General features: G+C 36.7%; 1 protein-coding gene across 1 annotated transcript in view; it reads right to left on the bottom strand.

Moving 5' to 3' along the window:
• Positions 1-663: 663 nt before the first annotated feature.
• The window catches only part of LOC107041223 (neutral ceramidase), a 45,890-nt gene continuing 33,227 nt past the window's right edge, over positions 664-13,326 (bottom strand). Inside the window, exons 8-14 of the mRNA XM_015261666.1 lie at positions 7,441-7,758; positions 6,827-7,057; positions 6,609-6,704; positions 5,915-6,085; positions 2,160-2,275; positions 1,891-2,059; positions 664-888 (exon numbers count right to left, since the gene is read on the bottom strand). Coding sequence (XP_015117152.1) covers positions 865-888; positions 1,891-2,059; positions 2,160-2,275; positions 5,915-6,085; positions 6,609-6,704; positions 6,827-7,057; positions 7,441-7,758 — 1,125 coding nt within the window. The 3' untranslated portion in view covers positions 664-864. The remainder of the gene's footprint in view (positions 889-1,890; positions 2,060-2,159; positions 2,276-5,914; positions 6,086-6,608; positions 6,705-6,826; positions 7,058-7,440; positions 7,759-13,326) is intronic.

The raw sequence follows: 13,326 nt of genomic DNA, 5'->3' as shown, positions 1-13,326 counted from the left end.
AAAATTCATGGAAATTTTAAATTTCAGTTAAATTATCCTATGAAAATTAATAGAAATTAGGAAAATTCAAACAAAATTGTCCTTGAATTTTCAATTTTTTGAAATTTCAGAGCAATTTCTTATTGAATTATTATGTTTACATTAAAAATTCATGGAGATTTCGGAATCTTCATGGTTCTTCCACTGAAAAATCAAGAATTTCCTTCAATTTTCGGGGAAACCTCAAGTTTCATTGACTTTTTTCCGTTAAATTGAATTCAGTGTCATTTTCTGGAAAATTCAATTAAATTTTTTTAACACTGTACGTGTGTAATACACCATGAGTTTTTTTTTATTATCAATTCCATGACGCACAGCTAATTGATTGACAAAATCCGAGTGATAATAAGGTCGATCCCCTCAAGCCCAATAGTCGTGAGACAGAGAATGAAGTCGCAGATGGTAATTCCAGAGAACAATAAACCAGAGAATCCAGACACAATTGTGATGAGTTTGAGTTCGCACAGACATTGAGAGAGGGAGTCTATAAATATGGGAGCCAATATACGTGGATTTGAATGCCCAAACACGTGAATGTGAAAACAAAAGGTCCACCAGCTTCTATTTAAGTACATCCCTTAGGCTTCACGTGTTGTCCCTTCGGTGAATAAATAACTCGTTATGTAGCTTCAAACGTTCAAGATACTATAATTATTCATCATTTTTACAGTATTGTTAAATCTATGGCACAGGTTCGCTCGAATATCGATCGGAATACGTAATGGATACAGTGAGACTAATTTTAATTATTGAAAAAACTGGGGAACATTTGTTCTACGTCGTGTGATTTCAGGCTGATGTAACTCAATTGCATGCGAATTATTCTCAGGACTCCGAAGTTGTTTGGATCTGCAGCAGATAAAATTGAGGATCCATCAGGTACTCTATTGGCTTGGAAATTACGTTCAATTAAATTTAATTATTGTGAAAGATTGATATCACAACATCTTATCAGGACTTCCTATCAAATTAATATCACAGAATTAACCCCTCACGTACGGCGCCCATACAACGCGGCTTGTCCCAACGGCCGGGAGACTTACGGCGCGTCAACTCCGTTATTCAGTGAACGATAACTTGAAAACAGTCGAACGAAAAAAATTGAAATAAAATGCATTGGCTGTATTGAACTTTGAAATAAACTCCTAAAGAATTTCCTAATTTTTGACACCAATTTCAGTGTTTGCCGACAATTGGTTGTCGAGATCTTCGAACATGCTAAATTTATTTATAACAAACAAATTATTCAACAAATCGAAATTCAACTTCTGCCAGTCGATAGAAAGATCATTGAAGTATTTTCAGTAAAAATTTCGAAAATTTTTGGGGGAAATTTCGGCGATAAACGAGATGATTTAATATGATTGAATCGGTTGGATGTAAAATTTTCATCTACAGCTTTTGTTCATAGAAAAAAAAATTATAAAGGCATTGAAAAAAAATTAAATAAAATAGTTCACAATGTCAATATATCTCTTGGAATTCGAGAAAATGATTTTTTACTGTTGATGGAAAGGGTCGACACCATGCATTGACTCCGACCGATTTTTTCGTGCGTGTCAATCTATTATTTACTTCCCTAATGAAGTAATTTTCAAAATTCGGCTTCTTAATTGGAAATTTTCGTGATCATTAAAATTAATTGGAGGCTATTGTAATAATCCTCGCTAAAACATTTGAACACGTAATAGATCGAATCCCCTTCAAACGGATCACTGAAGTCTTGATAAGGGAATGCTACCACCAATCAATAGCGATAATACCAGTTATCCCCAATCATAATTTTCCGGGTCATATATTCAACGGGATATTCCACGCGATTTCATTACAGAGTAATTAGCAAATACTTACTTCAAACAGATCACTGAAGCCTTGATAGGGGAATACTCCACCCAATATATACCGATAATATCCGTTATGCCGTATTCGATATTTTCCAGGTAATACATCTAACGGGATATCCCATGTGATTTCCACTTGACTAGTACCGAGGATCACTGACGTGCGGGCCCAGTAGAATCTGCATACAAATCAAATGTTTTTATTACATTATTTTTCCAATAACTTTTTTAAATATTTTTTTTCTGATTTCTCCAGTAAAAAATTTGTGTTTGCTCTACCGAGTTTCCCAATTTGCATCAGTGGCAACTTCAATCCAATTTCCGTTATCGTCAATTCTCTCGACAGTGAGAAAACTTGAGTCCATCATGAGATTATTACGGGGATGTCCCGATACCTGTGAATAAATGAAAGTGGCTGTACGTGATGACAATTTGATAACTGGATTATCATTAACAAAGCTATTAATGTAATTATTTTTTAATGGAAAATCTCCAGCCCTAAAATTGTAGATGAATTTTCAAGTGAATCATTTCTCGTACATGTACCAACGAGTTATTCCGATAATATGAAATTGACAGAAAAATGTAATTTGTAATGTGTCATACAAGTCCATCCAAAGAGCTAGAATAAACGTCACTTTAGTGAATATGAACTAAAGTAAATAAGTAATTAGTGGGAAATTGGTGTAGTGACAATATTGTCAAAATATTTTTGCTAATAAATTGGCAATTTGCTTCCGACTGAAATTTAAATGCCGATTTATTACCACGAAATTTCAGATTGCACTGACAATTCTCTGTAATTTGGCATTGAATATTCATATTAGATTGGACATTTAAATAAATTAAGGAATTCTCGTCTTTATGCTGCTTAAAATTTCGGAATTTTACTGAATTTTCAGTGAAACCTGAAATTTTATTATTTTTTCCTCTAATCGCACTCAGTGTCACTGTTCTGAAAATTAGTATTCAACACTCCATGAAATTTCATTTTTTTTCGAACAATATGTTACTCTTTAATACATTTCCATAAAAATTTCCCACAACCCAAATTGTTGCATCTAAATGACGTCGGAAATTTCAGTACAACTCTTGACATAAATTTCTCCTAGCTATGACTCCAATGGAGCATCAAAAAATGCGAAGATAAACCTTACACATCTTAATGGGAAATTTTTATATGGATTCTCAAGGATAACAGGGCGATAATCTCGTTTTATAGACAGCCAAGCTGTTGGGTTTATCGTTCTGGGCTAATGGACTGCATCCCTCGTGGGATTTGTATTATCCCACATATTCTCATTGTACATTAGATAGAGGGTCACAGAAAGATAACAGACTCAGAGTGACAGTGCTGTCTCATATGTGGGTTGAGAGCTGCGCCTTAAGGACCAAGGTAAATACAATAATCCATTAGATTTACTTTTCCCCTTGTAAAAATGAATCTGGAAATTCCATGAACTGAAAAAATGGTACCACTACAGTTGTATCTACTCATAGTTTCCGGATTTTTGCTTCCGCATGGACGCTTTGTAATCACTCAAGTTCAAGTTTGCAATTTTTTGTGGTAGGGTAACTGAATACACCCGAAAAACGTACTGATTCAATTCGCCGTCGGTTTGATTCTAGTCGGTTTTCGACATGAGTCAAGTCGAGTGACTCGGACTTAATTGATCCGAATTTTGGATCTGATATAAGCAGAAAAGTGAATTATTTCAAGAAGAAACAGGTCAGAAATCGACCTCGATTTTTCGGCTATTTTCAAGTCGAATTTTCGATTTGATTCAAGTTGATTTTTCCGTTTGACTCAAGTTGAATTCTCGGCTTGATTGAAGTCGACTGTCGGCTTGATTCAAGTGGAATTTTCGGTTTGAGTGAAGTCTATTTTCTGCTTGTTTCAAGTCGAATTTTCCATTTGATTCAAGTCAAATTTTCGATTTGATTCAAGTCGATTTTTGACTTGATCCAGGTAGATTTTTCGGCTTGATTCGAGGTGATTCTAGAGAGTCATACATGGAGAGGTCGAAAAATTGACTTGAATCAAGCCGAAATGCGACTTGAATCAAGATGAAAAATCGACTTGAATCAAACCGAAAAATTAACTTGAATGAAGCCGAAATACGACTTAAATTAGACCTATGTACCGGTTTCCATCTCTCCGAGTCAGACTTGATTCATGCCAACGATTCGGCATGAAATGAGTCGTTTCCCGGCATAATTCATTCCGACTTGATTCAAACCGATATTTCGATTTGATTCACGATATTTTTTTTGGGCTGGTCTCTTTTCTTCATATTTTTTTATCAGGGATCAATCGCATTTCATGAATGAGGACTTTAATAAGCTCTATTAATAAAACATAAAATGTTTATGGCATTTCAATTAATGATAGTCCTATGACATAACAAATAGAAGAAGAGAATAGTGAAATTTTATAATAAAAAAAAGGGAACCCATTTGGAAGCCAATTGCGAATTTATTAGCAACAATAAGTACACCCATTTATAAAAAATTTAATTGTTCGTTTGTTGTTCTTTCAGCCAAATTTTTGAAGAGTAAACACCGAAGCCCTTGTTTGTCACATTTTAATACTAAAATGTGTACGTAATCACGAGGAAATCGCCAATCTTAGGAAGTGTTCAGAGCATTTTTCAAGGCGCAACATTATCGCGCGCGAGATGAGATTACCCCTCGGATTGTGCAACACACGATTACCCGTGCAGTTGCATTTCCATTGGTTATGCAATAGTGAAATATATTTTTGAAGATTATCATTGGTTTTCCTTCTTTCACTCTTTCGCTTCCCTTCTATCTTTTTTTTTCACTATTATCTCATCAATCAATTTTCCCTTCTTTCAAATACTGCTTCCGGCTAATCTGATCGTTACTGGCACAAAGTTCGCGTAACTTTATTGATTATATTCCGTTAATTATACTACAATATGTTGATCCGTTCAATTATGGGAGCGATCCTTTCTCTGAACTATTGCAAACTAGGTGGAATGGAGTAATTTGTTGGAGCAAATTGTTGATAAAGTCATGTACTAATTGGGGAAGCTGAATAAGGTTGATGAGAAACGTGTAGCTGAAGGTGTGGTAAGGAATATGGAGTAGTAGAGGTTCAGTTGCTGAAGGTTTCAATGAGGAATATTGGCACTGCACGTCCGGAGGAATGACGCATTTGAAGTAAATAAACGATTCAAGCGATTCTAATAAATGATTATTACAATTTAAGGGGATACGTCGGTGAAATTTAAAAGTATTCACTTGATTTTGGCCCGTGTGACCACGAAAAAATTCATTTTTTGCTGTTTTTACGTCATTTTCATACGATTTTAGATTTTTTATTAAATGTTCGGTACATCCTAAAGAATAAAGTGAAACATTCGTTTTACTTTATTTGCAATAGATTTAATGCAATAGTTATTAAATTTATCCCCCTTTTGTGTAATTATTTTAATTCTCCTTGAGGTACCAGCTATTTTAATTGAATATAATCTCCGATTGAAGTAGAAAGTAAGCTTCTCAACGTTTTCAAGTTGAGCTCATTCATCTCGCGCGATTCGTGAAAATTTGCGTCCGAAGGAATGACGCATTTGAAGTAAATAAACCCTTCAAGCGACGCTAATAAATGATTATTATAATTTAAGGGGATACGTCGGTGAAATTTAAAAGTATTCACTTGATTTTGGCCCGTGTGACCACGAAAAAATTCATTTTTTGCTGTTTTTACGTCTTTTTCATACGATTTTAGATTTTTTATTAAATGTTCGGTACATCCTAAAGAATAAAGTTAAGTATTCGTTTTACTTTATTTGCAATAGATTTAATGCAATAGTTATTAAATTTATCTCCCTTTTGTGTAATTATTTTAATTCTCCCTTCTTGACGTTTTCAAGTTGAGCTCATTCATCTCGCGCGATTCGTGAAAATTTGTCAAATACATAGCTGGAAAGTCAGACAAGAAATACTTCAAATACTAAATCGATAAGTACACTGAAAGATTATAGGAAGTGTAGGAAGTATATATTTACGAAAATAGCTGAAACTGTGTGCCCAGGACGAACTGTTTTTTCGGGCTGCCGCAGGCAGTCGCCAAAGTCTCGTCCCCACTTTGACGTGTCATAAATCACTGGTGTTTGGAGACTTATCAAATTTTCAGTAGTCAGGTCCGGCGGTGAGGGGCCGGGCTCCACTTTCCTACCCTTGGAGAGAGATCAATAATGAAAATACAATAAGAAAAATTAAGATGGACAATTCATCTTCTCTTCGTTCTCATTTCAGTATAAACTTTTGGCAAATTCAAAGCTTGTGATGAATCTAAAATTTCAAATGATGGATTTGATGAAAAAAATCTTCATTTAAAAATTTTCTATTCATTTCAACAATCCTTTTTTTTATTGACAATTTCTCAATTAAATATTGATCAGTTATTGACTCCAGCGAGGACGTATCAATTAAATGGAATTAATAATTCATTCATTCTTAATAAATTCTCGAAAAACATCAAAAAAAGTTTTATTTCTACAATTATTTAATTTTGACCTGATAACGTCTTCATTTGGATCAAGGAAACATTAGTTTACCTTTAAGAAACTATTAACCCGACGTAAATAAAAAATCAAATGAAAATGAAGTTCAAGTTCTAATAAACTCATTAATTTATTTTATTCAGATAAAAAATCGTTTTTTAATTGCACAAGAACTTAAAATTTAATTTCCACTCACATGAACTGCTGCCAGGGCCAATTCCCGATATTGTTTGAGGTAAATCGTCAGCGTATGGGGTCCGAAGATAGTCGAGGCGCCTTCATACCTTTGAATCTTTGAAAAACAAATAGAAGAGCGAATAGAGAATGAAAATGAAGAATAACGGAAATGAACGCTTTCATAATTCTTCAATGCATCCTTCCCTTCAGCGAGCTCCTTATAATTATATAAATTACCTCATACTCCTCGGGAGTAGCAATATAATCGCTGTACGTGTTGCAAAGCCCAGCAATAACAACGATGGGTTCTACCTCGGTACTTTCCATCACAGCAGATGCAATCGTCTCGCGCATTCTTCTGCCCGACATGGTCGTGAATTCACCGGGCACACCTGCTATTACAAAGTCACCGATTGCGACGAGTTGGGTGGACACTACCTTTGGTTGCCACTGATAAGGCAGTCGCATCTTGGTAAACGAGAATGTAAGGGAAAATTTAATGATGGGGGGGAAGAAAATGTCGGGGGAGGGCATTCCTCGGTGAGTTGCGCAGTCCCTGTATGGAGAGTAATCTCCAACGTTCTTGAACTATGAATTGCTCTAATGACAGTGACGTCTAAATTCACACGGATGTTTTAACATTAAAATTCTCATATTTGGACGTGGAGAGAAAAGGTAGAGAAAATTTATCGAACGAGTCCAGCACGGAAAAAAAATTGGGGGATGGTTATTTTAATGTACCATCATCATCCAATGCCATCATCTCCAATGTTCTCGAACTATGAATTACACTAATGACAGTGACATTTAAATCCCCATAAGTACATATCCGACATTTAGATGTTTCTTACTCTTCCAGTTGCCAATAGTATGGGCTTAGCCCCGTGACACTTGATGTCCTCCTCGGTGGGTGCAGCAACGAAGTTCCTAACGGCGTTCCACACAGGATTCGAAGTCGTTGTGCCTTGTTCGAAGGCGAACGAGCCGGGTCCGTCGGTTGTCCCGGCCGCAAAACTGTAGCCCATCGCCGGCAGACAAGCCTCCACCTCCTCCACTCGACCTGTCGTCTCGTTGTAGTACTCTCCTCTCTGCCCTGGCATGTTCACGTAACGATGAACTACTCTCACTGGACCCTTCAGCTCTGCCTTTGAACCTCTTTGCCAGATGTTCTGAAAGCAGAAGGGTGGGCACTTCAATTGGTGGGGTGCACTGTTAGAAAATTACACTTGAACGTTCAAGTGAAAAAGCTTCAAATTTTTAACAACGATGAACTTCCACGAAATTTATTTAGAATTCTTCATTGACCAATCAGTTAATTTCTTGAATATTCCACACGGAGAATAAAATTCCAGAAAAATTACTGTGCCAGCACGGTAAAATGGGGTCGTTTGGACGGACTCGGAAAAAATACCGTGGGAATTATTCTAGTTGAAATGAATAAATTGTTTTTTCAACTTTAATACAAATTTAATTCGAAATAATCCCTTTTAAAATCCCTTTCATGAAACAAGTAAGCAAGTTTATTCATCTCTAACAAAAATATTCTCGACATTTCAACTGGAAATTCCCAACAGTGTAAAAAGCTCAGGAAATTCCAAGAACGTATTTTAATAAATGAAAGAAGAAATTGTCTGGGGAAATGCCGTGCCGACACGTAATTCCATTGACTGCATTTTCCAACTTTGAGAGTTTCATTTCCTCTTCTTCCGAGTCATTTTTTCCCTCCTCAACTCATTCTGAGGAAATATTTCCCTCAAAGAATGCATATGCAATGAAGTTAACCTTCGTCCCACTGTTCCGAGGGAAGAGTCCGATTCTTTTACGTCGAATTTCCCTCATTTCCTCCCTGGGTTTTCATAATTTTACTTCTTCGACTCTCTCTCTCTCTCCCCCCCCCCCNCCCGCCGGGTCAGAATAATGCGACAGAAATAAGTCACATCGGTTTTCCGAAGGATATCGAAGGAGTTAACTGCCTTTTTATGGACTCGTTTCATTCATTTTTCTATTCTTCGCCTTTCCGAGTCCTTGAGACACAGCGGCTGCCTCAACCCAAGTGCCGAGCTGTTTTGCTACACTTTCCTGCTTTCATGAATGCATCTTGGGAATTTTCAATGTCATCTCGACGACGATGGGATGATAATAAATATGTGACGCGTGTGAACGGGAGAATGGGGGTACTCCCATAATCGAGTGCATTTTGTATCCGGGATTACAAAAACAAGGCGATACAAACAAGATTGAGCGGTATTCAGACGGTTGGGTGTTGAGTTGCGCAAGGGATCCACTGATTTACTTGTTGACATCGCAATGGTAACACTGTGCTCTAGTTGAGGAGAAATTGAATGGTGAAGTGGGAAAATAAGTCAGCGTAAGCCATGTGGTTATTGGGGGATGTCTTGGTTGTGAGGATTTTTATGAAGTCTTTCAGCTGAAAATGTGAATGTGGCGAATGTGATTATTGGCGAATGATTATAAAGCCACATTCGCCAGATAATACCTTTCTCGCCTGATGACATAATATACTATTTCCTCACTGATGCCCATTTTGAGGCTTTTTTCAGCCTATTTTTACACGGAGAGTAATGTTCAAGAAAAATTACGGAACCTTTCACGTAATCCGCAAGCGAGAGTCGTTTTCAGTGAATTTCTATAGGAATATAAGAGAATAAATCTGAAACGTTCAGTAAATTTTCGGGTCCGTTACCGAAAAAATACGAAAAAGTCACGTAATTTTTCTGGAAGTTGTAAAATCTAACAGAAACTTCAAGACTTATTATGCCTCAGAACATGAAAATTCTTGGATATTTAAGAATTTTTACGTAAAGTTCCGGAAAAATTACGGAACGTGTTGTTAAAATCTCCCCCTTACGGTGACTCATGGCTAGCCGTGAGGCGTCGGACGGATGAGTAATTTTTACGTCTTTTTTCTGGTAATTTTTATTGAATATTTCTCTCCGTGTAGGGAGTGGGAGTATTTTTTTCGGTGAAATGACGTCGTGAATTTTCGTTGTTCACAAAACATACAGTTGAATAGGACGTTGAATCTGCTGAGTGGATTCGCACGGCAATTACTAATCTCTCTCCCAATTTCGGTTGTATAATGCACACATGGTCGTTCGCGTCACCAAGAAATTCGAGGCAACCTGGGAGACTCAATAGCGTAAGAGGCAGCCTTAGCTCAAAGGGAAGTGTTCTCAATGCTGTAAATAGTTTCTTGTGCTTGTGCAGAATACAGGTAGAGACGGTTTTGTATCGAGTTTCCAGAGCTTTGAGGTGAAATGGAACTAGTCAGAATGTCCCAGAGGGCGATGAGTTACTCAGTTTTGCAGATCAATTCCCGTGGCATTCGAACGATGCTCGGATTTCCTGAGGATTCTGCGATAACGTGAGATTTATGTCCGGAGAGAATTCATGTTCGATCATTGATACGAAAAAAAAGTAATGAAGCAGTGACTGCAGTAAAAATCTCGACCACTGGGGGCGAAACGTTAAATGGACCGAGAATTCGCTAGCGGAAAACAAATATACTTGAATTGAGTATAAAACTAGACTTGTGCTCATAGATGTTTTATAAATATTGATAATGACTTGAAGAAATTTGAGAGAATGAAGAGTGAAACATCAATAAAAAGTGGAGATTAAAAAATGAGGGTCAGAATATTAGGGTCAAAACATTAGGGTCAGAATATAAAAGTAAAAAAAGTGAGTGTCAGGCAATGAGGGTCTAAATATAAGTCATATATTATGCTTGATCACCGTTTTTAGCCCTTATATGACCCTCATTGCCTGACACCCACTTTTTTTACTTTTATATTCTGACCCTAATTTTTTGACTCTAATATTCCGACCCTCATTTTTTAATCTCCACTTTTTGACCCTTATATTCTCACACTTAGTGTCTGACCCTTATATTGCACTTGAGAGCGCTTGGTGCAACCCGGGCTGATACGAAATAATCATCTGCGAATTGAAATACCCATCTCCCATTCGAGTACAAAATATGCTTGAATTATTTGTATTTCATCAAGTATATTTTTAATTAAGTATTTTTTTTCTCCGTGTGTTCGGCCGTGAGCGGGTCACCAAGACTTGGCCGCCCAATTTAGGCCTCACCAACATCGGTAATTCGGGCTCGGAAAGTTTCCTCTTCCTCGCGTAGAGGTACACCGTCGGGAAATAAGTCCTTGAAGTACTTGGCACGCGCGTCACTTTTTCTGTCACCTCTCATCTGAACACGCCTCGGGTGTGGCAATTGCTTCTCAGAAAATCTTGAAAGGTAACTCTCCTCTTTACGCTAGATTTATTCACCGCTGGGCCCAGTTCCCAACGGATGATCCCATTCATTGTTCCACAAGTGTATGAGGCGACATTCCTTAACCGTCGAACCTTCTGACAAGACATTGTTGGCAAACTTTTGATGAGCTTACTCATCCGAGTCTTATGTTGTCTTGCCTCATCCCCGTAAATTCAAACTCCTCGTTTAGTTACTGCGTCGGAGTGAGAATGCGGTGTGAGGGGGAAGTAGCGGAACAATTTGGAAGTGGGAGCTGCGTTAATTGGATGATTTCGTACGGAATGGGCAATTTTGAGGAGATAATGGTGTCTCTCAATTTGAACGCAAGGGTAGGGGAATTGAAAATGTTTTGAAATTCAAGTAACAGATGCATTTGAATTTTCAATATTCTGCACTTGAATTCAGTAGCGAAGTGGTAGAATAGTAGGGGAGGGTAGGGCAAAACGGCCCCCCTTCAATTGTCAATAACTTGTGAATGACATTGTGAAAATTCCCAGTTTCAACTTCATTTTGAAGATAATTTTTCATTCTTCAAAACGAGCTCTAACTCATCCCAATCGGATTATTGAATCGGAAAATCTAAAAACCGCNACATTTCTACTTTGAAAAACCAAAACGATAGTTCAACTGAGAAAAAAATTGGGATTGCGAATCTAATTAAATTTTCTGGAAGTTTGTTGCAGTTTTCAATAATCTTTGAATTTACCGTAAGGGTAGAGCTAACACAGACATTTTCTAAAAACCGCATATCTCGACGTGTCATGAAATTTCAAGTTTTGATGAACTAAAATTCAGTGGCGAAGTGGTAAAACGGTTTCAGTCGACTTAGATCTCATCTGAGTTTTTGAGGAATATCTCTGAATCTGAGGGAGATGACAAAATTTTGAACATGACCTTTTTTATAACACTCAATTCACTCTACAAAAAAGGTTATGACAAAAATTTTACCATCTCCCTTAGATTCAGAGATATTCCTCAAAAACTCAGATGAGATCTAAGTCGACTGAAACCGTTTTACCACTTCGCCACTGAATTTTAGTTCATCAAAACTTGAAATTTCATGACACGTCGAGATATGCGGTTTTTAGAAAATGTCTGTGTTAGCTCTACCCTTACGGTAAATTCAAAGATTATTGAAAACTGCAACAAACTTCCAGAAAATTTAATTAGATTCGCAATCCCAATTTTTTTCTCAGTTGAACTATCGTTTTGGTTTTTCAAAGTAGAAATGTTTAAAAATCAGTATTTAACCCAGTGCCTTATCCGAAAATCAACATTTCCATTGCAATCAAAGATTAAAATCTGAATTTTTTTCATTAGATGTGAAAAAACGAAATTTTTCAACACCTCAAAAAAACGATCCACCGTTTTGTAAACAAGATTTATTATTCATTTATAACAAGGAAATGTTTGAAAAAATATCAATATTTTGCGAAAACTAATTTAAATAATGCTGACTGGGTACGAGTTTTTTCAAATTTTTCGCATGCAATTAATTAGTTAATTAATTTAGTTGAAAACTTCAAAAAACTAAAAATATCCAAAAGTGTAGAGCTACTTTAAGTTCAAACAGCTTTCAAACACCAAGTGTCTGTAGTAATGTTCTCTGAACTTCATCAATAGTATAATCCGATTGCCGCGATGATATTCTGCACCAAAGGGAGCGGGAGGGAATACGAACTCCCTCGATATTACCTCACTAAACTGCGCCATCGCACTGAAATGGAATCTCTCCTCTGTTTCAAATACCTTCTGTACTATTCAAGCCGCGATACTGCTTTCTGTCTTTATACTACAGTTTCCCACGGTAAACCCTTGGGGCTATTAATGATTGAACGTCGTGGGTAATTAGATGTGTCTTTGTATTCCTCTGTTCAATAGTTCCTCGAAGGGATGCTGACGCGTTTGAAAAATGATGAATTGAAAATATTTTCTGAGAACAATCGATGAATTTTGGAATTTCTGAACAAGTTATTCTAATTTTCCAAGTATTTTTCACAAGATTCATTACTTTTTCTCATTCAACAAGTGATGTGAAAAATCAAGGATAATTCAAACGGAGAACACCAAAATATTTTCTAATTAATTAATTAATTAATTTCTAATTAATTGATCATTTTTTTCGTGAATTCTGAGTTTGATGAGTATAAAAATTTGATCCAGCAAGTAAAAATAATTAATTCCTCCAATTATTTTTTTAAACTAGTGTCTCTCATTTGACTGCACACGACCGATTTCTTCTGCTTATCCCATTATATTATATTTTATTTTTCATTGCTCAAGCCCAAAANCGTGAGTCGGAGACGAGGCCGCCGAAGGCCTTCGGCGGCCTCGTCTCCGACTCACGTGCCTCGTGCGCCTGTACTCCACCAGCGTTGAATTCAGCACTTCTCCGCCTTAGCACGTAATATACTATTATTTTATTAGTCCATACCGTTCAAAT

This window comes from Diachasma alloeum, unplaced genomic scaffold, assembly GCF_001412515.2.
Source record: "Diachasma alloeum isolate Michigan unplaced genomic scaffold, Dall2.0 Dall_scaffold_00359, whole genome shotgun sequence".
In the NCBI taxonomy this organism is placed as follows: Eukaryota; Metazoa; Arthropoda; class Insecta; order Hymenoptera; family Braconidae; genus Diachasma; species Diachasma alloeum.
The sequence above is the reverse complement of the archived record's forward strand: the minus strand, read 5'-3'. Positions and strand labels throughout refer to the sequence as shown.